The following is a 27,918-nucleotide window of genomic DNA, read 5'->3' as shown; positions in this document are numbered from 1 at the left end:
AGAATAACTACTTTATTCCTGCAGTAGCACTTCTTGACAGGGCTTTTTGTATTTCCTGCAGAATCTGCCTGGCAGTTAAAATAAGTAATTGTCTATGAACCATTTCCTATATCCTTACATTGAAAAATCTCCCCGCGTTAAAATGTTATGCTCTTCAATGTCATGCTGACAGCTTCCTTGCTCTCACACACATATATACATTTTTTTAAATATGGAAAATGCTGAAATAGGAAAATTGAGGTAGCTGTTTGGTGGCTAGAAGGGTCTTCAACTACAACATTCTGTCCTATTCTACTTAGTTGACATTTTTATTAAGCAACCTGGTATATAACATCATCCTTGAGAGCTAGCAGGAGGGAAAAAGGAGCGAAATTTGATTTTACTTGATATACTAAAAGTACATTTGCTTTGTGATCAACAAAAGGTCAGGAACATTTTGTTATTGCAAGAAATTGCATCAATTACAATCTTTCCAATCTCTCTCCGCAAAAGTAACAAGCACACAAGTTACCTGCAGCCTCCAGGCTGAGTTCATTGTTTTATCACAGGTTTTTCCTTTAAGGGGAAAAAAAAAAAAGTTACTATTTGATAGACTGCACAAACAGCCATACTTCTAAAGACATCTGAAAGACAGCTTACCCTAAAGTGTAATACTCAGTCATGTATAAAAGGTATGTTCCCTGGGAGAACACCACTGACTTCTGCTCCTTTTCCTTCATCATTCATGTTGATCAAGAGAAAGCCATAGCATCGTATTTCATGAAAAGATATTTTACAATACTGCCCAATTAATTAGAAAATATGCCTGATTTTTTGTTCCAAAACACTTCTGATCAAAGAAAATACTTAGACTATAAAACTAAGATTGTTCTTTTTAAATTGCTCACAGTAAACAGGATTCAGCAACACATAATGTTTTATTATCAAATCAAAACTATGTGCAGTGCAATATCACTTGGAAAAGGATGTAATGTAAGGCAAATGAATGCTTATCAGGCAGTTTTGCAGGAGTAGAGTAATACATTATTGTGGTTACACTCAGTTTCTCTTTCAGTCCTCATGGTGTTAGCTGCTTGAGAGGTGCAGGTTTCCAAAACGAAATTACTCCTTGCTAATCATTTTACCTTTAAATCAAAAATTGCATTTAAAAACCTTTGTTGTTGTTTCTGTTAAGAAGTAACAGTGAAGTTAGTTCTAAGGAGTTCTGCTGGAAGTGTTCTAAGGATCTTTGAAACATCAATAAACCTTTTTCTTCTCCTGAAAACACTCTGCTGACTGGTCCTAATGCTTTTATGTGTGATATCTGCAGTTTCTGTGTCTGTACAATGAACAAGATCTCTGGTTACGTCATTTCTAGCTGCTGCTCCTGTTCTCATGGAAACAGGTGTCAGAAGTAGGTACTTAAAACTAATCACAGCTTCATTTAAAGTGTCCATGGTTTCATGATTAGGTATAGGCATGAGCTCCCTCTTTTTTTTTTTCATATGATCTTCAGTAGATGCTTTCACTGCCATCAATTATTTGCTATTCTGTTGGATCAATCACAAGAGTGAATGCTAACAAGTTCCAATCTGTGTGCTTGTTTGCCATGCTTGGTAGTTTCCAGGTAACAAAGTGTCAATTCTTATCATAGCTGTTTTATAACTGATAAGTAGGAATCTGCTAATGCTACTGTAATTATTTTGAAGTTTCAATCTATTTTAGCCCATGCAAAAATTCAAAATTCAATCATTCACTCCCAGTTATTTCCTGTCTGCTTTCTCAGATAAAGTTGATCAGTGTGTTTTCGGTCTGAAAAGCCATACAGGTCTCTCAGCTTACAAAAGCTCAAAGCTCTCTGTTTCAAAACTAAATCTGCAGGGGAGGACATAATCAACTTCTCTTGAAGGTGGTATTCTCCTCTGCCAAAAGAACAAACCAGGATTGCACGCAGACACCATTATCCACCTATCTGTTCTCACAAAACCTGTCAGATCACACAATTGTGCCTGACAAGATATAAAAAGTGTAAGACTCGCGTGAAAATGGCAGAGACATAGGTATGATGATGGCAGTACTGACTAAACAAGGAACCATTACATGTTGTTAATTGCAGGCTCTAGACCTGTCTTTCACAAATATAAGTATCTGTCCCAGATGGTAATACCCTTACTTACACTGACCAGCACTTTCCAAAACAACCTGGATGGTCGGAGGAGAAAAGTATTACTGGGCTAATTGGTTTACTACAGTATAAAAGATAATAGAGTCCATGAAAATTTGCAGTCAAATTTAAAGAAAGGTGTAAAGGTATCATAATTAAAATGAACTGCCTTCAGTAAAAGAACTAAGTGTCTCTCATTCAGTAATCACACACATTTATTTCTCATGAATTGTGTACCGTATTGGTGGCTTTTCTATAGTGAATGCAGGCATCCATCCCCTGAGGTTCAGGTTTGGTCCTGGACTCTGAGCTCCCAGCATAGCTGAGTAAATGCCCCCCAAGCCTGTGTGGCCTCCAAGGCACCTCAAGAACAGCCTGAATCTGTTCCCTCAGCCCTGTGTGGTCTCATCAGGGGTGGCCTTTATCACCCATCTCCCATTTCACAGAATCACAGAATGACAGAATCACAGAATCACCAAGGTTGGAAAAGACCTACAACATCATCCAGTCCAATCATCCACCCATTACCAATAGTACTCACTAAACCATATCCCTCAATACAACATCCAAATGCTCTTTGAACACCCCCAGGATCAGTGACTCCACCACCTCCCTGGGCAGCCCATTCCAGTGCCTGACCACTCTTTTAGGAAGTAGTATTTCCTAATGTCCAGCCTAAATCTTCCCTGGCACAGCTTGAAGCCATTCCCTGCAGTCCTATCACTGTTACACAAGAAAAGAGGCCAACTCCAGTTCACTACAACCTCCCTTCAGGTAGTTCTAGAGAGCAATAAGGTCTCACCTGAGCCTCCTCTTCTCCAGATTGAACAATCCCAGCTCCTTCAGCCGCTTCTCATAAGACCTGTGCTCCAGACCCCTCACCAGCTTTGTTGCTCATCTTTGAACATGCTCCAGGGCCTCAGTGTCTTTCTTGCGGTGAGGGGCCCAAAACTGAACACCGTACTCAAGGTGAAATTCCAAGTAGGCTGTGCCATGTCCCTGTTTCAAACCTGACCAATCTCCAAGTCACCCATGCCATGTCCCTTCTTCAGTTCCCTCTCCATGTCCTGGATCTGTGGCCACTGAAACAGCCCTATGAAAACCCCAGCAATTAGCTCACTTTGCAGTAAATCCCTTCTGAGCCCCTGTTTGTGAGGTGTGAGGATACACTTGCTGGGCAGGGAGGCTGTCAGAGCACTAGGTCCTGACCAGAACAATCTTGAGCAAGGATATTGCCCGGGCTATGTTATATGCAAATCTATCACCAGTTCTATCTCCAGCTCTGCCTCTTGGATGGATCTTGGAGCTATGCCACAGGTTTCCTGCATTACCCCATGAATGTAAATTGTAGATTTGCCTCCCAACTGTATCTGCCTGTCCCCTAAATGTATTTTGGACTGACGTAGTCTATGGCCCTGTCTCCATTTACTCCTGACTGGAATCCCTATTTGAGCTGTGGATCTTGTTCATCACTTGCATGGTCTGGGACTGTGGTAACAGCATGTGGTAACAACAGAATGTGTAACAGCATCCAGCTCTGCTCACTATAATCAGATGGGATCACCTATCAGTGAAGGCACTGCCCCGACTGTGGTCACCCTTGGCTCCTGGCTCACCCTCCCTTAGGGAGCAAAAAAACTTTGCTGCATGCTGGCCACAACTATGTAACCAAAAAATATCTATGCTAGTCTTAACTTTCCTTTTTTCTTTATCCTTTCTTGTAAGAAAACAGAAGAGAATGAATAAAATATTAGCATCTTGTTTCTTTTGTTAAAAATAACTGGGAATATGGAAGATACTGTTATATAACAGAGATTCTTACTTTCAGATGAAGTATACACTCTGCATTTTAGACTTTGTACAAAGCAAAGGGTAAAAGGGACTAGACTAATTTGTAGGCTGAAACCTAAAGATTAGAAAGCCAAATTGAAGCTTTTGTCTTCAGTGGATAAGCAGGAACTCAATAGCATGCACTTACATTCAATTATTTCACTAGCTGTGTGTACTTTAGCTGCCTGCCTAGAAAAGGTCTTTTTTTTACTAAATGAGACAAACACACTTAGCTTTTGCAAAATAAGGCCAGAAGGAGAGCCTCATGTTAATACCTGCTTTACATTGTGCAGCAGCCGGAGAAGACACAGGTCATTATCTTCTCTGTTACAAGAGCTCCCCTTAGCGTCAAATGTGAAGGCAACAGCTTTAACTGCGCGGTTTGTATTCTGTGTTTCAGATGCGGGACACACGAGCTAAAAGCATACAGAGTATACAGGAGTATATTTACTACATGCTGTAGTGAAAATGCATCGCTCAGATATACAGATGGAAATGCATGTACTCTGTTCCAAAACCAAAGGCAGGTCACAGAGCCAGAAAATCACTCTTCTGAGTCTTCTCATTTTGTACCAGGTGCAAGAAGCAGCTTTGCCTTATAATATAGGATTTTACTAGATTTTTTCCAGGAATGCTTTTGATACTAGTACAAATAGCAGAATACACAGCTGGTTAATGAAACCATAAATACTAATAAAACAAACTTGAGGGGTGGGTCTGTATTTAACTTATAGGCCCATTGATTTACATCTAATAAGTTTCCCCTTTTCTTTGGCTGGTACAGAGGGCTGTCCAACAAACCCACTGGATATCTAGATTTTTCCAAGATAGACTTTTTTCCTAAACTGCCCCTTGCAGGGCATGACACTGCCAATAAAATCTTGAAAAGTCAGGGAAGAAGATGATACAGGAGAATTCACACTGCTTTCCTTTTCTAGATGGACTCCTTCCATCTAGAACAGGGAGCATGAGAAGATTTGTGCTGCTGTGAAGGCCTCAGGCAAAATGCTGTCTGGCTTAGGTAGCTCTGTGCCTGAAGTTCAAAGAAGCACGTGCTTCACTGGGAACTCTGCTACTATGTGAGCAGGTTCAGTGTGTGCTTTTGCTGCTGTTTGTCATGAGAGGGTGAGGACTTCGTAGAAGAACACTGAGAGAATGAGCTTGTGACATGCATTACATGCAGCTTAAAACATGCCTTCTATTCTGTGCAGATTTTCATCTTGCTCTCTTCTTCACCATTACTGGATGGATTGTCTACTGTATCTGGTCTACAGAGTGGGACACGTTCATTAAGTCTAAAAACAAGTCAGAAATGATTGATTTTGACTGGCTCCTTACCTTTCAGTGGGCTCAGCTCATAAGGAACAGCATGCCTGTGGACATAGCTGACTAATAACCCAATCTATACTTCAGAATAATGTTTTAACAGTTCTTTGTATAATTCATATTTCTACACCACTGGGGAAAGAAGCACTGATCTCTACCCTTGCAGGGTGAGAAGCATTTCTTTTGGACTTCTGCTATAGTCAAAATACTTCTCACTACTTAAGAAAAGTTTAAAATACTTCTTCAAAGCTAATTAAGAAGAACTGACATTCTCTTCTCTCAAAAAAACCCTCAGTAATTTATTTTTCTATAGTTCTTTATTTGCCTTGGCTGGCTTCTTCTGTTACTGTTTGTTTGCTTTTATGTCACAGGGTCAAGCACCTACATTGTGACGTTTGTATCACTGTGGCAGAGGTATTGCATCACCTGTGATAACAGAAGTCATTGACGCAGTTGTAGAACAAATGGCAAGAATCCCACTGTCTTTGGTGGGCTGAGATTTCACAGTGCATGCCATCGCAGTACCACAGCAGGATCAGCTCTACACCAGGATTCTATGTGGGATGCCACTTGCACTGTGACACCAAAAGAAAAAACATTATCTTGTTCAGATCCAGTCTGAATGGCAGTATGGGTTTCAGTATGGGTACCCTTTGTATCATGCAACCTTCTGTTTGCTGTGTTCTTCACTTCGGCTACAACAACCCCAGGCGACGCTACAGGCTTGGGGCGGTGGGGCTGGAGGACTGCGTAGAGGAAATGGACCTGGGGGTATTGATTGATGCTCGGCTGAACATGAGCCGACAGTGTGCCCAGGTGGCCAAGAAGGCCAATGGCATCCTGGCTTGCATCAGAAACAGTGTTGCAAGCAGGAGCACAGAGGTGATTGTTCCCCTATATTCAGCACTAGTGAGGCCGCACCTCGAGTACTGCGTCCAGTTTTGGGCCCCTCGCTGCAAGAAAGATATTGAGGCCCTGGAACGTGTTCAAAGGAGGGCAACAAAGCTGGTGAGGGGTCTGGAACACAGGCCATATGAGGAGAGGCTGAAGGAGATGGGAATGTTCAGCCTGGAGAAGAGGAGGCTCAGGGGAGACCTCATTGCTCTCTATAACTTCCTGAAGGGAGGTTGTAGTGAGCTGGGGGTCGGCCTCTTCTCTCGTGTCATTAGTGATAGGAGCAGAGGGAATGGTTTCAAGCTACGGCAGGGGAGATTCAGGCTGGACATGAGGAAGTATTACTTTTCAGAAAGGGTGGTCAGGCACTGGAATGGACTGCCCAGGGAGGTGGTGGAGTCACCGAGCCTGGGGGTGTTCAAGGAAAGGCTGGATGTTGTGCTGAGGGACATGGTTTAGTGGGAGCTATTGGGAATAGGTGAACGGTTGGACTGGATGATGTTGTAGGTCTTTTCCAACCTTGGTGATTCTATGATTCTATGATTCTATGATTCTTAATTCTGCTGTAAAGAAACATTTGAAACCTACTAATTTTGTGACTTCAGCCCTGTAATGAGAGGTATTTTTGCTTGTATGTTCAGGAAAATATTTCTTCCTTCCATTGTAAATGTTAGCTCTCACTGGCTACTTAGCATGCATACAAAGTCTTCAGTAAATTCTGAACCAAAAAGTAATCAGGTGGGGTTGGTGTTACCCTCCCTCCTTGCTGTACAGTTCATGTCTTTTCCAACCTAAATGATTCTACTGCTCTGATTCTCAAGAAGTCCCTTTCAGTCTCAACTATTGTCACATCAGCATAGAGAACAACTCGACCCAGAGTCCAGGGCTCAGAAGAAGGTATTAGCAAAGCCTGCTAAAATAAGATCAGGAAACATTGCTACATTATGACATAAATGTTTCAGATGTTCTCAACTGAAGCTTCAGGAAATAGATTTTTTTCTGAAGGAACTACAGTGCAATCAAATTCCTAATAACAGCCATCCCTTCATACATAGTGTTAAGGACACCCTGTGTTTCTTAGAAAGTATCAAGTAGGCATGGACACCTGAATTATGCCCACATTTTCTAATTTCTTCGCACACGAAGGCAGCCCACTTCAGACTTTAGCAGCATAGCTGAAAGAAGCACTGTAGAAAGAGGATACTGCTTTGATACAAGTTCATGTACATATGTTTTCCCTGCCACCCTGGAGTATCCTGACTGATTAATAAAGGGACATGCACTTGGTAGCTAGAAGATCTGCTCCCACAAAACTTGAGAAATATTCTTCGATACAGCTTAACTTAAAGAAAGCTTAAAATAAAGAAAGCCCAAAGCCAAAGCTAGCAGTAACTAGAGCAACTTATATTTTCCATTAACCTAGAGTATACTCATCACTGAGTCATCAGAAGAGCATCTCCTCCTCCTTATAAAATCATAGAATCACCAAGGATGGAAAAGAGCTCTAAGATCACCCAGTCCAATTATCCACCTATCACCAATATTTCCCACTAAACCATGTCCCTCAGTACATCTAAACGTTTCTTGAACACTTCCAGGGACTGTGACTGCACCACCTGCCTGGGCAGCCTGTTCCAGCATCCAACCACTTTCTCAGAGAAGTATTTTCTAAGGTCCAACCTGAATCTCCCGTTGCACACCTTGAGGCCATTCCCTCTAGTTCTATTGCTAGTTAGTGTCACCTTTTGCAAGAACGTGCATAATGAAATCCAAAAGTTGAGCACAAATACCCTTTTATTCTTGCTTCCATTTCAAAGTGTCACTGCAGAAAGTGTTTACCCCAAAAGTTTTTTACCTTGTAAGAATTTTCTTCTTTCTTCCCCCATCACAATTTCTTTGGTTCCAAAGATGCAACAAAGCTTGTACATCAGCAGTGGCAATTTGATCCCAGCCTTTTTGTTCTTTCAATCTGAAAATGACCAGAAAGAAATTTTAAATATATTTATGATGCCAGTTTTACACAATTACCTGAAGCCCAAGCTAAAGAGGGCTGAAATAAACTAGATAGAAAACTAGACTAAGCCTAAATAACGTGTAAGGGAATTTATGGGAAACAACCAGGACAAAAGCCCAGCTCTCTGTTCCAACTTTTTCCTGATCACTGAGCAGCACTGAGGCAACTGCAAATTGTAAATTGCACAAACTAAAATAAAGTGTTCATGCATGTTTGTGTTTGTAAGCAATTGTAGCTAATAAAGTAGGTGTTCTTCCTCTTGTAACAATCCCACTTAAATAAGACACAAGCAGCCCTATACTAAGCGCGATTAGAATTTGTTGTTACATTTAAAGGTGACTGTGAAACACTTCACACTGTGCAGTAGGATGGGGAAGGAGTTACAGCTGCTGAGATACAAGCTGAGGGCAATGTGGATATACATACAGCTCCCCAAGCCCAGACTCTCTTTGCTCTCTTCCAATATCTGAAAGGTGCTTACAGTGAGAGCGGGGATGGTCTCTTCTCACTGGTGACAGATGACAGGATAAGGAGAAATGGCATCAAGTTGTGCCAAGGTAAGTTTAGGTTGGGTATCGAGAAACACTTCTTTACAGAAAGGGTTGTTAAGCACTGGAATAGGCTCCTCAGGGAGGTGGTTGAGTCACCATCCCTGGATGTGTTTAAAAACTGTTTGGATGTGGTGCTCAGGGATGTGATTTAGCAGAAGGTTGTCAGGGTAGTATGGTTAGAGCATGGTTGGACACAATGATCTTTAAGGTCTTTTCCAACCTGATGGATTCTATGATTCTGTGATTCAATGACTTGTGTCTGCAACCATACAGACTTGTGATCCTTCACAAATTATATCCTATCCCATCCTACAGCTTTCCCATGTACAGGAAGAGAATATGTTACTACCACACAGCAGCTTCATGTCAGAAAATGACCCACAGCTATACCCTGAGAGGAGACCATCAAATCTCACTGCACTTCCTTTCCTCTCACATCAGCCACGACATCTGCCCATCCACACTGTCAGACCCCACTGTTCACAGAATCACAGAACTGCAGGGACCTCAAGGGATCACCAAGTTCAACCCCACTGCTGAAACAGGTACCCTACAGTAGGTCAAACAGATAGGCACCCAGGCAGGTACCATAGAAAGAGACTCCATAACCTCTCTCAGCAACCTGTTCCAGTGTTCTAGAACATTAGTTTATTGACAGATCTGTCAGATTAACTCTCAGATAGATAGATTCATTTTCTGTTTGAATGTATGGCTCTTTAGCCATAAATGCAAGAGATAACAATGCCAGGGGATAGGAGAGGCTGTTCCTTGGCCAGTGAAGATGGCATTCCCCCAGCCCAAGTAGTCCAACCCCAATGTACAGTAGTGTGGTCACATGTTGAGTGTAAAAGGATTAACTCTGTTATTCTTGCAAATAAAAAGTTTTCTATACAAAATAAATTTTAAAAATTCTTTTAATAATGCCTTTGACAGCATCCAGCCCTTGGCATGGATAACAACAGAGGTTTCTATTTATAAAACAACTTACTTCAAAAATCTTTTTCACTATTGAAAACACCATTAATGTGGCTGACATCAGTGATGATGAATGATGTCATGCCTCAAGAGAGATGTATCGGTAAGGGGAGGTAGCCATGCCAGATCCATAAATGTTCCTGACCAACAGAAAAAAACTCACTGATTTCAAGAGCATTTGGATCCAGCTAAGTATTGCTTAGCCAAAAATATACTAAAATGTACCTTTCCAAACCAAAAAATGTATTCCTACACAAACAAAACCACAACTATCTCCATCCCATCTGACTCATTTTGGGATACTCTTCCTCCTTCTGCAGACCTGTATACTTCCACAGAAAGTAGCACACTGGACAATACTGCAGTGACAACTGGGAAGCTGGTTGAGATGGGGAAAAGAACTGCCCTGAGGACACAGGCAGAGCAATGGGTGGAGCAATGCTCCATCCTCAAGGTCTGAGCCTTTGAATTCAAAGTCATTTTGGGGCTATCTAGTCATTGTCAATTGAGTCTGAGTATAGCTCTCTGGTACGGTAGCTTTTTCCCTTAGAATAAGGCTGTGCTAATGAAATTCTCTTCTCTTTAGAGTCCTAAATTTCAGCATGCTTTGTGCATCTCCACTGTACCTGACATTACCTAGAAAGCACATTTCAAATCAAATCGCTGTAAACCTGCCACTAATCTGAGTATTTCAAACATGAAATGTCCCCTCATTTAAAGAAAAAAATGATAAGGAGCATATTTGGGGACAGGTTCATTTTTATATATCATCAAGAGTTTAGTTTTGTGTCTGCTTAGGAAGGCACAGTGTCACTGTCACCTGAAAGTATATCAAGAATTGCCACTTGCTGAGTTTTCATAGACTGTTTCCTTCAGTATTCTCCCAGCTCCTGGAGGAAGTCTGCATGCATTCATGCTGTCATTGTCATCTATGTGTGGTGTGCAGAGCTGAGGCTTTTGATCACCAACACTAGATAACAGCTGCAGCCAGCATCCAAATTTAAAGCATAAAGTGAGGCAGTGAACCTACGCAAATAATTGTTCCTCCTCTCTGCCAAGCTAGTAATATCTGTATCCCTCTCCTCTTTGGAATAGCTGACACTTGAATATGGACTATATGAATTCTACAGAACTATCATAGTCTTTTTGAAAAAGAAATTCAGTTATTTGTGTGTCAGCTCTATTTCCCTGCTAGTGAGCACAATTTAAGACAACTCTTCAGGCTTTAGAAATCATCTTTCATGTGAAGCCGTAATGCTTCTCTGTCATGAGCACTCATGATAGCTGTGCCTGAGTGGAGGGCACCTTCCTGAGTGAAGGACACCACGTGTGCTGTCTCAAAATCAGATGTTTCAAAGAAAATTCAAATTGCAGGCAGTGAAAATATTCCTATTTAAAATGTCAAGGTGCCCCTCTACAGATCCCAGGACAGACAGGAAAGCAGCTCCTCAGCATTCCTCTGGAAGATACATAGACTTCCTGTGTCATAGAAGTTCCATCACCCTATAACTTATAAAAATCATAGGAAATATGAGGAACTGGAAATCAAAAATTGTTCACAAAGGGAAAAACGCTTTGTTCTCATCATCAAATCTTTTCACAAAGCTCCAAGAACGCCACTGAATCCTTAAAGGAAAAGGGCAGTAAGACCCATTCCTCAACGGTATTACTGAGGCAGCTGCTCAGACCAAACTGCTTAACTGTGCTGACACCTCACCACGTAGGCCCACAAGGTCAATGCCTATACTAGTGTCAACGTTGTAATATAGAAATGGCCTCGAGGCCAAATGTGTTGACTGTCTTACTGAGTCACTGTTGTAATATTTTCTTCTCTGATCCTGTACAACTAATGTGAACAGTCTCCTTCAGAATACACTTGCTGGTCCTACACTTCCACAGTAGGCATAAAAGATACCAGTAACATTACAGCTCAACACATTTCCTCTTAGAAGTATAATTCATTTTCTTCTTCAGGCATCTAGGCCATAAGGAGGTATCACAGCAGGCTTTCCCCTATTGAGCTCATCATATTCTTGCTCTACACCAAGTCTACATGCTATCAATTTTCTCATAGCCCATGCAAGCATCAGCCACTGACTCTGTCCTAGGCCCAGAGTCTAGCCACAGGCTCATGGTTAGCTCTGCAAAGCAGCAGGGCTCCAAAGCAAAACTATTCCATGTGCAACCTCAGCAGCTGCAGTGGGGTGCACAGGCTAGAGATGTCAAAATGGTTAGCTTCAAGACAGTGGCTGAAGGGGACTAGACGAGTCCTTAATGTGCTTTTTGCCTGTTACAGCTGACACAGGCCACAGGACATAGCATTGGACTGTCCTGCTGGATTATTTCAGGCTCTTAGATATAGCAGGAAAGGAAGGCTCATTTCATAGCACAGACTTTCTAATGAGATTTCAAGCTGGTTTGTAAATTGGAAAGCTCAGAGAAAGTACAGAGCAATAGACTTGAGCATGCAAGAATGGACAGACTCCATAGCTTCAGGGCAAATATAAGCGATGTGTCTCTCAAACCTCTGCCAGGATCTGCCTTGTTTATAAACTGAGCAATTCTTCTTTTAAAATACAAATCACACAGCTCATAGGCAAATCAAAGGGCAAAAATGGGATCAATCCCACGGGAAGCTGTCAAACTTTTGCTATACAAAGGTTTGCAGTATAAGGCAAATAAACTGGGAGATACATGCTCACATATATATACAGGCTTACGTTGAGATAATTCCAGAAGAGGGTTTTTCTACTGCTCTTAATATTGTAAATGAGCATGGAACAAGCTAATAGTGAACTCTCCTACTTTGATACATTTCAAAGTGGAAAAGAATGAGATACTTGAATATTCTGTGCGCTCATCACCTTTTAACTTCTTTCAGGTTCTGTTCACAAGAAGTTAAAGTTCATACCCAAATACACATCTTAGGTGACCATTATGTAAAGGAAAATCTTTTTGCTTCACTGACGTGTGCCTGTAATCATACTAACAGCATCTATAGCCTGCTGTCCCAGAGCAGTGATTAGACTCACTCCCTCTTCAATTTTCTGCTCTTTCCAATTTCAGTAGCACAATTAAACACAGGCAGTGGGAGAGAAATCAAATACTTTTAATTTGATGCTAAGAAATAAAGTTTAGTTACGAACAACCCCAACAGGGAGATAACAAACAGCACAGTGCATAAACACATCACAGTGCCAGAGGTACAAGAAATATTACCAAACACAGCGCGTGTAGACAAGTACCTTATCTGTCCTGTTTCCATAAAATCTAACCAAGACTCACCAGGCTGAGAGGTACTTATGCAAAAGAGGTAGCACACAAAGATCTTTGTGTTAAGAGGAAAAAATTGAGACTTTCTATATATTGTATATAAGGAAATTATTTATGCCTGTCACGAACTTCTCAGAATTGAAGGCATTGGTCAAACCACTGTTTGTCTCTAACTTTACCTTATTTCTCCCGTATTTCCATTACCCTGCTTGTCCCAGAAATTCTTTCAGCTGTAAATGGCTGGAGACCATGAATATCATCTGTTTGCCCTGTTCCTATAATCTTCATTACAAATTTGCACTTGTCCACCAAGCCAGGACAACCTTTTGTCTGACCTAGTATAGTCTTGCAATCTAGAGGCAATTCCATAGAAAGAAGGGCTTGTAGTGAAATCAGCATATTGAAAGTACAACTTCTTGTGCCTGTTTATCATATTATGAGGCATGGGCATACATCAACATCAAATACAGTTCAATTTTTCAAAGTGATTATTCAGAGACACAGAATGACTGTGTTACTCAAGTCCAAAGCATTCTTAATTTCTCTGTGTTTACCTCTGAATACCCCGTCTATTGAAACTATGATCTATGGGAAATCTGGTTTCATGCCACCTTGGGACTTCCTCTGCTATAGATCTTTCAGGATACATTCAGCCCCCTCCTGTCTCTGTAGGACACTGCAAAAGGAGAAATTGCTTGGTTGAGAGAGCACCCTGTGACGGTTCATGAAGAGATGACATAAAACTAGCTATGATGCCTTGCTTACCAGGGATGCCCTTGCTTGGGCTGGAAGAATTATCTGGGACACTGTGTGGATTAAACTGCAATGGAAAGATTGTCTTCTGGATGTCCCTCCACTTGCAGTCTGAAAATTACCTCTCACCCCCTGCCTACCTCTACAAGTATCATTGTGGCAGCCACAAATCCTTACACCATCAGAAAGGCAGAGCCAGTATAGCAATAATTTCCATAGAAAATATTGCAAGTATATTTTTAGAGGTGCCTAGTGAAATTTAAGAGTTGACATAGAGGAGGGAAGATCCCATGTTGCCACAAGCCATTAACTATAAATTATTAGCCAAAGACAATAAGGTAGAGTTAGAAATTTCAATCTAGTTAATCACAGCTCCACTGCTTGTGTTTATATTTTGCTTTAGACAATCCTTCTTTCTTATCTGTCTTGTCTGGAAAATGTGATATGGCATTACTCACAAACAGGCTGGGATAGTGAATTAGGTTTCTTTGCTCTGAATTGTCTCTTAACATCAGTCAGGCCAACCCAGGGCCCACGTTATCAAGCACTCCAACATTGTTCTCAGTGGAATCAGATATGACACAAAATTCTTCAAGCTGCTAATGAAGCATTTTTCTTCTGCAGGATTCCTAAGAGGTCAACTGGAAGTGTTGGAAGACTTCTGTTTGAAGGTAAAGTGATGTATCTAAAGAAAATCAGCTAAAGGAGCAACAAGAGAAGAAGCCAACAGAAAGGAGCCTGTGACAAATGCACCCAACTGTGTATCAGTCATGTACATGAGTCAGTGGCACAAGAATGCAAGTGGAAGTTTAGAGGTAGTTTGACCTGGTTGTTGCTGTCTTTAGAGTGACAAACTAGTTTTGGCTGATACAAAACTCCTGCATGGGAGGCAAGTAGCTGGCAAGCTTGAGATGGGTTAGAAGAGCACAGCAGAGATCTGTTTGTCATCACCACTCTGTTAAACTCAACCAGCTTGACCAACCTACCAGAAAAAAAATCAACAGTGAAAGAACCCTTTGACTGCTTAATAAAAAATCAGTTAATTGTTGCTAAAATTACCCTTGGAAGCAATTTAATTAACTTGGCTACCTTTGTACTGAAGCTGACGAGGAGGGCTCTAAACCCTGTTGTGCCAGTTCAGGCACTGAACAAGAAATCCTGAACACCAGACAGCAAATAACATTTCAACCCAGGACAGACATTTCTGCAGCGACAGTTCAACAGCTGGCTGCTTCACCAAGCTGCAATTTCTGTGATGTACCTAAGATGGATGGAGCACATGAGATAGCTAAATAGATAAGGGGCTAACTACACTTAGGAAACACTTCATGATGAAACAAATAGTAGATCATTATTTCTAGCATTACATTAACACAGCTTAGCTATGAGGGACCTCACGTATGCTGAGGTCAATCAGAAGCCTCCTATGTCAAAGTTCTGTCATCTGATCAAAGGTAGAGTTGACTAATAGCATATATTTAAATGCCACCACTCCCCCGTTACTAAATTGTGTTTTCCATCACAGGAAAGAAGTTACATTCTACAGGAACATCAATCATTTGTCCAACCCTGCTTTGCTCAGGAACGGAAAATGCGTTAAGTTCATCTATGCCTTCATTTCTCCCTTTACTGAAGGTGATATCCTATCTTAACCAGTGGGTGAAGCAATGACTAACATTATTCCTTAGTTTGCTGATGTAGGGTCAGTTTCGCATAACAAATTCCAACTTCTGGGTCCCTGTGCAAGCATCAGTAACATTGAAAGTCTTTCTGGCACACATTTTGCAGCCTTCGTGGCTTTTTTAAAAGAGCAACCTCTATGACTTTTGACATGTTAGGTAAGAGGGGGTGGATACAAGAGTAAACAGTCCAAATGTGCCAATTACCAAATCAAACGCAGGAACATTTGGCAAGGAAGTGAGTGAGGAAGAACAACTCCTCTGGAGCTGCATTCAAGAGCAGAGATCTTTCTGTGGCTTCAAGTAACTGTTTTTACCTTCATCCAAACAGTAACAGAAAATAAGCCTTCTTCGCTACAAGACTGTGCTTATCATTCTCAGATCTGTCCTTATCACAGCATTATTTTTTTTTTCCTTATTGTTTTGCATAAGCATGGTCAAAATAATTGTATTGAAAGCATAAAACTGATTGTTGCTCTCAGCTCTACCTATTTTCACATTTGTCTCCTTTGCCACTGTATTTCTCCAAGATTTCCTTTACAACAGCAGCTCTACATTTTCTCCTTCATTTCAGGGCTGGATATAGCTCTAACAAGAACTGAAAAGGTCTGTTTAGCCATTTCTCATCATATAAACCCTTTTCTGTTCCCTTCCCATCCCATTCTCAGTATTTCAACTTCAAGATGACAATTAAGATTAAATGTTAAAGAACAAGTTCTTACATAAATGTATGACACACAGCTTCTGAGTGACAATCTCAGCTTTGGTACTTGACTGCTGCATGGAACAAGTTAGAAATAAAAAAGATTTTTCTGCTATGATAAAAGGAGATTAGCTAGTCTGATTTCCTGTCATAAATATTTAAAATTCACGAGTCTGTTCCTTCCCATGAAAACAGAATCTGGCTCAAACAAAATGAGATGATAAAGAGTTGTTTGTTTGGTATTACTTTTACTCTCCAGGTCATTTTCAAAGTTTTACTTGTCATTGTGAGACGTCTTTTTTCAGGAGCAGGGCCATTAAGAAAAGTAGAGGAAGTAAAGACACATGCAAACCATGCAAGTTTGCAATTCTGGGCTGGAACCTACAGCTTCTGACGGCACGAGCTTTTTTTGCTCACTCTGCAAACAAGGTCACTGGAATATTTTTACATCAGTGGGCTTTCTTTTCCTGCTGATATTTATACACTATCATCTTCAGTGTCAGATCTTTTTTAGCAAAAGCTGCTTTTGCAAGCCTGTGCTATCCTTAACTGAAAGAGTCTTTTGCACATTTTTCTGAACACTTTTTTTTTTTCTTCCCCAAGAGTTCATTCAGGCCTCAGATAAAAGCAACAGAAGAAACAAACAGGGCACAGAATTTTAAGCAGCTGAGAAAAATCCCTTCCTTCAGTTAATTGTATTATCTCAGTTTTGATCATATAATACTGCAACTGTCTATTGGAACATTCCAGGAAATACAAGGAATAGCTACAGAAAGACAACAACAAAAGTTATTTATAGTTGTTTTGTTGTTTGTTTTTTTTTAATTTAGCATAATAAAACCCCCCAAATACAGTTTTCCCTTTTTTCCAAGTCAGTTTTAAAGAGAAATTTCTGACCTCTATTCCTACAATTGAAAAGTTTTTAACTTCAGCTGGTTTCACCCCTTGAAGTAACCAGCTTTCCCCTCAATAATAAATAAATAAATAAATAAATAAGCAGAAAAAAAAGCAGAAGTCATTACCCCACCATATTCTACAAGAGAAAACACATGCAAAAGACTTATCCTCAGAGAAGTTTTAGCAATATATGGTATATATTCCCATCCCAGAACTCCAGAGAAGCAAACCTTCTAAAGCTTCTAAAACAAAAGGATCTGTATATTCCACCCTTCCATCCTCATAGTTTGGTGTGCTAGACAGAAACTGCCACGTCTGTATTCCACTTTTCTCAAAATCAGACAGGTCCCCAAATCCATTCTTGATCTGATTATAGCATGAGAAGCATGATGCAGTGGTGTAGCAGGATTGAATGCTTTCTCAGCAGACCCCTTAGAACAGCAGCTTTATTTTCAAAAATGCACTTCAAACAGGCTTTTTTTAGTCCTAAATTCTCACTGGGACTGTTGCTGCACTAGCATCAAATCCCTGTTTTCCACACTTTGTGAACCTGCAGTGGCCATGCCGTTTCTTTGCTGCACTGGCACCACATGTGGCAGATGTGTCCCAAAACAGTAACAGGAATAAAGCCTTACAGTAGGATGGGAACATACTACTGCTCCATCCCATCACCAACTATGATTTGTCAGTTCCCTGGCCCTGATCACTGTTTTCACAGAATGGCCAGGGTTGGAAGGGTCCTCAATGATCATGAATCTCCAAACCCCTGCCACATGCAGGGCCACCAACCTCCACATTTAATGCTAGACCAGGCTGCCCAGGGCCCCATCCAACCTGGCCTTGAACACCTCCAGGGATGGGGCATCCACAGCCTCTCCAGGCAGCTGCTCCAGCACCTCATCACTCTCTCTGTAAAGAACTTCCCCCTGACATCATCCTACCTGAATCTTCCCTCCCTCAACTTGAAACCATTTCCCCTTGTTCTGCAGTTATCAACCCTTTCAAAGAGTTGATTCCCCTCCCCTCTGTAGACTCCCTTTAGGTATTGAAATGCTGCAGTGAGGTCACCCTTCAGCCTGTCCTCATAGGGGAGGTGCTCCAGTCCCCTGACCACCTTTGCGGCCCTCCTCTGGACCCTCTCCAACAGCTCCCTGTCTTTTTGGTGCTGGGGGCTCCACACTTGGGACACAGTACTACAGATGGGGTCTCACAAGAGCAGAGTACAGGGGGACAATCACCTCCCTGTCCCTGCTGGCCACCCCTCTTTTGATGGAGCTCCGTTTTCTTGAATCATGTCCCATGTGCTACACGCCAATAGGACAAACCCTGTGCAGCTCCTCAGGGCCTTGGCATTACAAGCAAGGCCGCCTCACGGTATGGCATCCAACTGATTTTCCTGTCCCCATGAGAAGAGCACTGAAAGCTGATTCTCTCAGCTTACACTCACCCGTGGATTAACAAAAAGCACTGGTTGTATAAAATGGAGAACAGCGCAGATCAGTGCACAAGGAAATGCCTTCCTCAGCCTCAGCACCGTTGCTTGCTTAAAGGATATCTCTCCGAGGGATAAAGACTGCTGAGTAAAAACCCTCTACTCTTAGCAAAGCCTGAAGAGAACCATAGTAGCTACCTGCAACCCCAGGCCATAACATACTGAAGTTATCTGTATGCTGACTTGCAATTGTATTAAATACTTGACTAGCAATCTGTGTGCTCCCCCAGCAGCGCACAAAGCCCGTCACAGCGGCGGCTTTCCCGTCCCTACGCCCAGACCCCCTGTGTGCAGAGCCAGGGAACGCGCTGCAGTAAGGGCGGCCATCTCACAACGCCTCAACCCGCTCCCCTCAGCCTCAGGGCGCCAAAAAATGCAGGGGAGGGACACGCACAGCGCAGCAGCCCGCCGGGGTGGGGCGGCGCTTGCGCGGTGGTGGCTGCTACTGAAAGTTTAGGGCCCACGTGGGCTGTAGGATTGGGTTGTGGAGGGGACGGCGTGTCCTGCAGAGTACCCCGGACAACCGCCGCGTTTGGCTGCCGGCTCCCGCCCTCGCCATGGCCCCCGCAGAGGTCCTTAGCGGCAAAGTCGTCTCCGCGTATGTACCCTCCTCGCTGCCGGCGGGGGGATGGGGAGGTTTACCTTTCAGAAGAACTGAAAGCGTTGTCGGAAGAGCTCAGCCTGGGGGTCTGCTTCTTGTTGGCCCCGTCCAGCATCAGCCCTGGAACACTGCTCGTGGTTGTTCGGCATCTCTGTGCTAAGCGCCCAGGCTGATGCGATAAGGTGGAACCGCTGCCTCTTGTCTGTTTGTGCTCTCGGGATGCTTTCTGGGCCCGAGTTGGCAGCTTAGAGGTGGTCTCCGTTTTGAGAGATCGATTGCTTCTTTTTAAAGCTAATGAAGTTAATCTATGCATCGGATAACATGGGGATGAGTGTTGGCGTGTATCTTGTCAAAACTGTTGGAAAGATTTGTCAGACTTCCTTCTGCTTTCAGCTTTCACTCAACTGAGCCTTGTGCTGTGTAGCCTTGCTTACTTTTCCAGTTGCTGCTCTGCAGTACGTTGCTATACGTACACACTCTATATGTGTGAGTGCACTGCTGTATGCACAGAAGAAAAATGCAGTGTTTGGCTTCGGGTGACACTTGTGCGATACTCAGTGCTAGTGGTGTGTGGTGAGGTAGGTTTGGCGTGCACAGCTTGGATTTTAGGAAAAATTTGTTCACACAGAGTGGTGATGCACTGGAACAAGCTGCCAGGGAGATGGAGTTGCTGTCCCTGGAGGTGTACAAGAACTATGGAGATGAGAGAACATGGTAAATGGGGATGGTTTGGGGTTGGGCTAGATGATCTGAGAGGTCTTTTCCAACCTTAATGATTCTACGAACCTCTCCATAACCAGGGAATTTCATGGAATCATAGAATGGCCTGCGTTGAAAAGAACCTTGAAGATCATCTTGTTTCAACCCAATTGCTGTCGGCAGTTTCCAACCACCAGACCAGGCTGCCCAGAGCCTGCCTTGAATTCTTCCAGGAATGGAGCATCCACAACCTCTTTGGGCAGTCTGTTCTAGTGGGTGACCTGTTCCAGTATTTGTCCAATATTTGGACAGAAAGTGTAAATCTGAAATGATCTAAAGTAATCTCTGGGAACTTGCTGGGGCTCATCTTAGGTGTTGCTGTGTATGGAACATCTACTTCCAGCTGGTACTGCTGCATTTCTCAAAAGTAGTCTTCGCGTGTCTTGAATCTAAACGTCCACAACGAAAGCCTTCTGGAATATGTTTTACCCAGTAATTTTTGGGCCACTTGTCAGGATGATTACTTGGGGCTTTCAGGCTTTCAGTCTGTCAGTCCTGTGCACATTGTTAGACTTACACTTTTGTCAGTCTTGAGAGCATTGTGCTCTGCATGCCCTGTGTGTGGTGCTCATAGTACCTAGTTATCTGCCCGCTTCAGACTTCCTTTGTCTGGCATGGAAGCTGACATAGGTTCCTTCAAGCTACACATAGTGAAAATTTAGACTGAATGGAATTCTGGAAAGGTGATAGTTTGAGGAAAAGGAGCATGTTTTGGTGGTATTCTGAGCTTTCATCTTCTAATATTCTTGGTTCTAATTTTCTTGCTTTTTTAAAAATTATTTTTTATTTTTTTATTTATAGTGGTGACTCTTATTTCTGTTTGCTTTCAGTATTACGTTAGCAGGTGTTTTAAGAAATGAATGGAATTATGTTCAAATGCCTGAAAGAGAGCAAGATTTTAGTAGATACATATGGGAGAAAGGATTACTTTTGTTTCCAGTACAGCTCTGAGGTTCATGGTTGAAGCCTGTCTTTCAGCACGCATTGACTCTTGGCCTGAAAACAGCACAAAATGGGAAAAAAAATTATTGCATCTGTACCAATGTTCTTCATTTCCTTTACATCTCCTCTATTTATGCCCAACATAGCTAGACCGTAGCATAGTCTGCAGGTCTCACGTATTTTGTTTTTTCTCTAGTGGAGTGTTTGATGAAGATGTGAGGAAATGGACTGTCCACCTGCAGTTACGTCTCTTTTTCCAGGCCCTCTGGAGAAGTGCTGAGCCAAAGGATTCTCAGCATCCAGAGCCCACTGTCAGGCCATGAATCTATCAGTAAAAGAAATAAGCAAGTGATAGGCGTGTGCTCTTTCTAGGAATATCCAACTGAATTTGTCTGCCATAGTAAGGGTATTTTTCTCAGTACATCATCTGCAAAGTCTTTTCAGTTACAATCCTGTAGGGTTTTTCTATTATTCTGGGCTTTAATTGAGAAAACTTTGCTTGTAATTCAGTCAAATATTAACAAATAAGGTGAATCAATGAAGCAGTGTTCCAGCTAGTTAATTCTGAGTTTATGTATGTGTTTTAAATCAGAAACTCCTAAGTACTATGAACTTTCTTCTCCTGCTATCAGCCACCTCTTCCCCAAAGAAAGGTGAAGAAAATAACTAATTCAGAGTTATGTTATTTATTTAAACAAAAACAATAACAAAAGCAAAAAAAAAAAGCAAACAGGTAAATAGTGACACTCTTATTTTTGTGAATCAGTTGAAGAGGGGAAAAAAACAGAGATGGAGCTTCCTTATCCCTGTGATCAAAGATAATTTATGTAGGAGATCAAGCTAGTTAATGTCTAGAAAGTGTTGGAAGGTTCAGAAGAGACACAAAGGAAATTAGTCAATATATGTGATGATAGTAGGTGTGATTTTTATTGTGCACAGAAGGAAGAACATACAGAACAGCAGGCATTGTGATTTGTGTAGGATTTTGGTGCTCAAGTTTATACTTTGAGTAAGGCAGCTTCTTTCAGTAGAAGCAAACTCTTCTATTTGGACAGTCTGTAAAGGATATTGGATGTATTACACTGAACTTGAGTGTGAGGTGAGGGCAGGAGAAGTGTGAATTGAGTGCAGCTCTGTTGTCTAAATTGCATCGTCCCTCAAACAAAGCCATTTGTTTTATCATGGGGGCAAAGTTGAGCAGTGGCAGCACTGTAGGCTGCAATGAAAAATGGCTATAGCTCTGGCCAAACTTGCTTAGGATCTGGGGAGGCTTGTTAGCCTTCTGCAGCCAATTCTAGAGGGCTGCAGCAAGAGCACTTCTGATTCACACTTTTGAAACCTTTGGGTAATCTATAATCTGGGCAGTGAAGCCAAACCTTTCTCTCTTGGGGTCAGGCTTCTCTTGTAGAGCATCATTGTCTCTGAGGGAGGTATTGGCTTGGTCATATGTTCAGCAGTATCACCTACAGTCCACAGAAGGAATGGAAGTACAGCCTGATTTTTATCCTAAATTTGGTGCCACATATGCTCACACTGCAGCCACCCAAGCCATGACATGTAAAGAATGCAGCAGGTGTGGTGGAGTCTGCCTGGGGAGATCCTGGCATGAGAGCTCTGCTTCTCTCTCTGTGCTTCGAGCAGAACTGGAGGAAGGTGGTTTGTCTTTGCTATTCTGGGAAATTCACTGCGTAAATTTAAATTCAGCTCAGTTCTGCAGTCTCGTGAAAGAAAGGCTCACCGCTTCTTTAATCTTTGGAACTGGCTTTTTCATTGTATGCTTAAAGTCACATGCTGTCCTTAACCTGTGTGGACCCTGGACTTGTGTTTGCAGTGGGAGTTTGTTTGTGTAAGAGCCAGCAGCACGGGAGGGGTCTTGGGAGGAAAGGCTCTTGGAGGAGCAGCCGCGTCCAATTGCCAATTTATGTTTGAAAGCTTGAATAAATGTTCATGCTGCTAACAAAAAAGTTGTTAATTTGTCAATATGATTGGGTTTTCTTTTTAATCTTCATGAAGACCCGAATTATTTTGTAATGTATCTGCCAAACTACAGAGACTGCTTTTTATTTGTTTTTTTACTTAATTTTCTCTCTGACCTTCATATCTCTAGCTATCTTCTTAACTGTCATTCAGCGGTAGTGAACACTAGGTGGCTGTCTAGCAAGTGGTTTCTTGACTCAAGACAATTCAGCACTGGCAGCACCACTTGTGTGTTCGTGCATGTTACCTTTCATGCGTAGCTGAAGGGGAAATGAGCTAGTGTCTAATTACAGAAAATGGCAGCAATATAATGTGTGAGCAGTTGTGGCTGCTTGGTGTAAAAGCATGCTATAGCCCTGCTTCAAAGTGGATAGAGAGAAATAGATCCTGATGGGATTGCTTCTCCTGCACTGAGAAGGCTAGATTAAAAATAAATGCCAGATCTGAGACCCTTTCAGCTGACTGTCCCTTATGAGAACTGTACTGCGTTGTAGACTACAGTACATTTCACATTTGTTTGCATTTCCTCTTGTTTGTAGGCCATAAACCACTGCTGAATCTTTCTTACTGACTCAGCTGCATCTAGGCTATTTCAGAGCCTCATCTCAGAAGTAGCTCCCTCAGACAGGTGCCCCGCAGCACCCACTCTAGCATTGGGTTTCTGACACTCCTTGCCCTGCACTGCTGTTATGGACTTCTCATGAGTTCAGGCCTGACTGTGTCAGCAGCTGTAGTGCTACTGCCTCCCCTAGAGGATGTGCAGCAGAGGTGAGGTGCTGCCACCCAGCAGATACATTTTTGTTGCTTCAGCATGAAGAATTTCTAGGATGAGGCTGTGAGCTCAAAAGAGAGTGTCAGAGGCAAGTCAGTGTCAACTGGAGACAGTAGCTAAATCATGCCTAGAAAGCTCTATTTCTGAGATAAGATTGAAAACAACCTTTTTTACCAAAGCTTATTAAGAGACTTGGAATAGATTGGCCAGATGCAATTGCTTATAAATACCTTGAACCCGCTTCTTGGTAGCAGTAGAGCTCTGGCCACGTGGTTTGCGATGTGGCAGGAGAGAGGCTTGATTTAGGACTGGCAGGAGGCTGTGTGATTCCCCTGAGATGGGGCTCATCAGCCCCGGGGCTGCTTCTGGCTGGGCCAGCTGCGGCCGTCCCCTGGGAACAGTGCTGTTGAGTTGCATCTGCTTCCATTTCTCTTTCTTCTTGCCTCTGGCATTTCTGATCTGGAGCTTATATCATTGCAAGATAGAGTTGGTTTCACTTGCTGTCAGTCATCCTGGAGTTTTGCAGCTGTATGGCAGGAGTTGCAGCCTCTGGGTACTTAATCTGTCCCAGCACTTTTGCTGTTTGCATTATTTAACAAACTGGCACCAACAGCTGCTCTTCCAGTCTGAGAGGTCTGGTTCCACTTAGAAAGTATCAAACCTTTTGGGGCACTGATTTAAGGGTAGATGTACCCAAGGTAGGCACCGCTGGTCTGTTCTCGCTGAGTCCAAGCAGCCTCCAGTGAGGAGACAGAGCCGTGGCTGCAGTCAGGCCCTTTTTGCCAAAATCCCAGCTAACAGAGCACATTGAGCCTAGCACCAGGACTTCTTCCCCACTACTAAGTCTGCACTGGTGAAGCACCTGGGACTTGCATGCGAAGCAGTGACAGCAGCTTTTGAGCTGTTTGCAGCTCGTTTATAGGTGATGAGTAACCTCTAAACTAGGTATGAACTGACATTTAAGCTAGATTGATGCAATCAGTAAATCCTTTCATCTACTCATCTCAAAGTTGCGTTTTAATAATTGTATCCTGCAGCTTGTCTTTTGCTGTAGAGTTAACCTGAGCTGTGTACCCGGGTTTAGTTTTCCTTGCTGCTTCATTTCTCTTTCTCATTCTTCTTCCTGCTCACTTGGAAGATTTTTTACTTTCTTTGGAAGCTCAGACTGGAGTAATTTTCTGCATCCATGTTGGGAAGCGGGAAGGTGAGTGTAGGACTGTGAGTTATCCAGCCCTGGGTTAAGCCAAGCAGACAGGAAGGAGAAACAAAGAGTTTTGGCCACTGTAGCAGAGCTATAGGTTTGGGGACAACCTATTCAGCTCTTATACAGAGTTTTACCACTGTAAATTTGTCATCCTTTGCCAAGCATCTGTGGAAGACTGTATGTGGAAAGGAGGTTTGCTTTTTAGCAGGGAGTTTAAAATGGAGTTTCCATGTCTCATTGTCTATTATTGCCTAATATGTATCTATTACAGGGTAATAGTTTACTCAATAGTCTCTATCCTATGAGACTGCTGTGTAAAGAGCAGAGTGAAGAAGTACACAGTGGACTTGAAAATTTTGGGGGGAAAAAGAAAAAGTTTGAATGAAACTTCTGAAGTGTCTTAGTGACTTATGGGCATCAGTTTTATTTGGAGATTGCTTGGACTTGTGTACTCAAGGTGTGGGTATGTGTTTGCTGATCATGCCACCTGTCAGCTTTTCAATCACTTGTCTTACCATTGTATGAGAATTCAAACCTGTGGTTAACTTCTGTATTATTTGTTGGTTTTTTTTACACTCAGGCAAGTGAGAGAGAGATTAAAGAAGCAAGTTGCTGAGATGAAGGAGAAGTTTCCAGGTTTCACACCAGGACTTGCGATTTTGCAGGTATTGTTTTCTTTAATGACAACTACAGAAAATCTTTGTTGCTTTGCTGTGTTAAGTGGGCAACTGATGAGCTTCTGCAAAACTGCTTTGCAAAATAGTAGCATTTTGTAAGGAACTGGAGTGCAGAGCACCATGTGGGGTGTTGATGCTGTTCTGTGATGTTTCTCCTTCACGTTTTTGACTCCTAAAGTCCATCAGCTCTAACAGATGTGATTGCACCAGGTATTGCTGAGGTTAATGACGAATTTGATCAGCTGTTATATTAGAGCACGGAGAGACAGAAGTGAGCAAATCACTCCAGGTCTTCTTGGCTGAGGCGCAGAGGATTGAGTAAAATCTCATTGCTGAAATTGATGTTTGTCAGAAGCTTGAGTAGGTGCTAGAATCTATGTGTAAATGCTTGTGAATGGAAAAAATGCTCTTATCAGTTCAGGTTTGGGGCCTGTATTTGGCAGAATTAAGTGGTGGGGTTTTTTTTTCCATTATAGCTATAAAAAGTGGAAACTTTTTGGTATGCTTAGATCTGAAGGTGAGTAGTAGTAACAGCTGTCGCGTATGGATGGAACTGCATGGCCACAAAGATTGAAAATGATGTACCAGCACATGGGCTTCTATCTTTATTTTTTTGTTTAGGGCACCTGCACAGCAATCTCTGGTTTCAGTCACTAAGACCACTTTAATACATGAAGAACATGCTCCTCTTCAATGCTAGGAACAAATCTGTGTGGGTTTTTTTTTTGTTGTTGTTGTTATTTTTCATTAGTTTTAAGATCAGCTCTACAGAAGACTTGTCTTCAGGTATTCAGTAGGAAAAGGGAAGTTCCTTGATTTAAAATTCAGTAAGGGACAATAGTGTTACTGCAATCTTTTCTTGGTTGATCTGTTTTCTCTTTAAACCAGGGTTGTCTCGGTCATAAATCCTTTACAATCTGTTTGCTCTCCAACACTTGTAAGCTATCAAACTGCCTCAGGTAGGAGAAGTTCAAATACAGATGTTCTCAACTGTCCGTTTTTCAGTTATGTTGGGACAATCAGATATTTCTGATATACAGCACCTCACCAGCTCTATTCTTGGGAGGTTTCTGGTGTCCTCCAAGCTGGAAGAATGAGTCAGTTGTCTTTTATTTTTGTTCTGTAGTCAAGAATATCCTCCTTTACACACTGCATATCATCTTTTTGTTAACACGTCTCTTCTGCCTATATGATGCATCATTTTTCCTACCTCAGCAGACTCTACAAGACTCTTTGTATAAGCCTGGGGAAGAAGTGCATGCTGGTTGACTGGCTAATACAGTCATCCTTGCAGCTTGTGATCTGTGTGAGAAATAGGGATGTCTCCCTAGTATCAGAGAACTAGATTTCAGGAGCTTTCTTAATATGTTTTTCCTGCTTGCCCTTTGTTTTCTAACAGTTACAAGGAGAACTACCTTTAGCCAAAACATACTGGATGATGCAAACACTTGTACTGTAATCACCCAATTCTGCTAAAGCTACAGACACTTACTTCTTCTATTTGCTGTTTTCTCTTTGTGCATTGCACTATTTACTTTGTTGGTTTTACTTGTTTGATGAGAAGATTCTCAAGGTATGAAACAGCATGGCAGAAGCTTCTCCATAAAGGCAAATGTGTATAAAATTGAGATTCCTGGGTATCAAAGGGGAACAAGTTTTTAAAAGCCTCATTCAGATAATTGGATGTTATCGGCACCTACTGATCATGTTAATTAACTTTTTCAGATGAGATGGCAAGCAATATTTTCTGCTTTTCTGCTTCACTGTGTTTTTAAGGGTTTTCTAACAGATGTTAATGGTATTTATGCAGGAGATCAGACAACTTCTCTTTAGCTGCCTCTTACTTGAAAGAACGCTTTCTTGTTTGCTCCAGGTGCCTTTAGTCTGTGTCAGTGTGGTATGGTTATTCAATAATACCTTTTTCTCCTTGGTGTAGCTTTGAGGAAGCTGAGGGTTAGGACATTCTCAAGCTGTGGCTGGGTCTCTACTCTGCAGGGGGACTCAACTGTCTTTTCAACCTTAGGTTGGAAATCGGGATGATTCGAACCTCTACATTAATATGAAGCTGAAGGCTGCTGCTGAGGTAATGCCCAAACTGATAATTTTTTTTACCTCCCCAAAATAGGTCCAATCAGAACATGAAATTACAGATGTGAATCAAATAGTTTTGTTTAAGCTTTGTGTGTATTGGAGAAACCAGTGCTAGCCTGAATTCCTTGTTATGAAGGAATAATACAAATGTGTAATCTGATGTGGAGTGGGATACTCTGTGGGTTGGAGCTGATTACACAAAGGTACCTAAATGATGTGTGTCCAAAGTGCTGATGTTCTGTCTTTACTGACCTGTGGCCACGTGCTGACTTTCTCTGTTTCTTGTTGATACATAGCTGCAGTTGCCTTACATCTGTCACCAAGAGGTCCATTGCATGCTACAGCAGGGCTGGGAATCTAACGAG

General features: G+C 42.1%; 1 protein-coding gene across 2 annotated transcripts in view; it reads left to right on the top strand.

The window, feature by feature from the left end:
• Positions 1 to 19,087: 19,087 nt before the first annotated feature.
• MTHFD1 (methylenetetrahydrofolate dehydrogenase, cyclohydrolase and formyltetrahydrofolate synthetase 1) overlaps positions 19,088 to 27,918 on the top strand; it is a gene marked incomplete at both ends in the record, with an annotated part of 37,086 nt that continues 28,255 nt past the window's right edge. For both annotated transcript variants that reach the window (XM_079536645.1, XM_079536644.1), the window contains 3 exons: positions 19,088 to 19,128; positions 25,366 to 25,450; positions 27,486 to 27,545. In XM_079536645.1, coding sequence (XP_079392771.1) covers positions 19,088 to 19,128; positions 25,366 to 25,450; positions 27,486 to 27,545 — 186 coding nt within the window. The remainder of the gene's footprint in view (positions 19,129 to 25,365; positions 25,451 to 27,485; positions 27,546 to 27,918) is intronic.

The sequence above is a fragment of the Tetrao urogallus genome (assembly GCF_951394365.1).
Source record: "Tetrao urogallus genome assembly, chromosome: 6".
NCBI lineage: Eukaryota > Metazoa > Chordata > Aves > Galliformes > Phasianidae > Tetrao > Tetrao urogallus.
The sequence above is the reverse complement of the archived record's forward strand: the minus strand, read 5'-3'. Positions and strand labels throughout refer to the sequence as shown.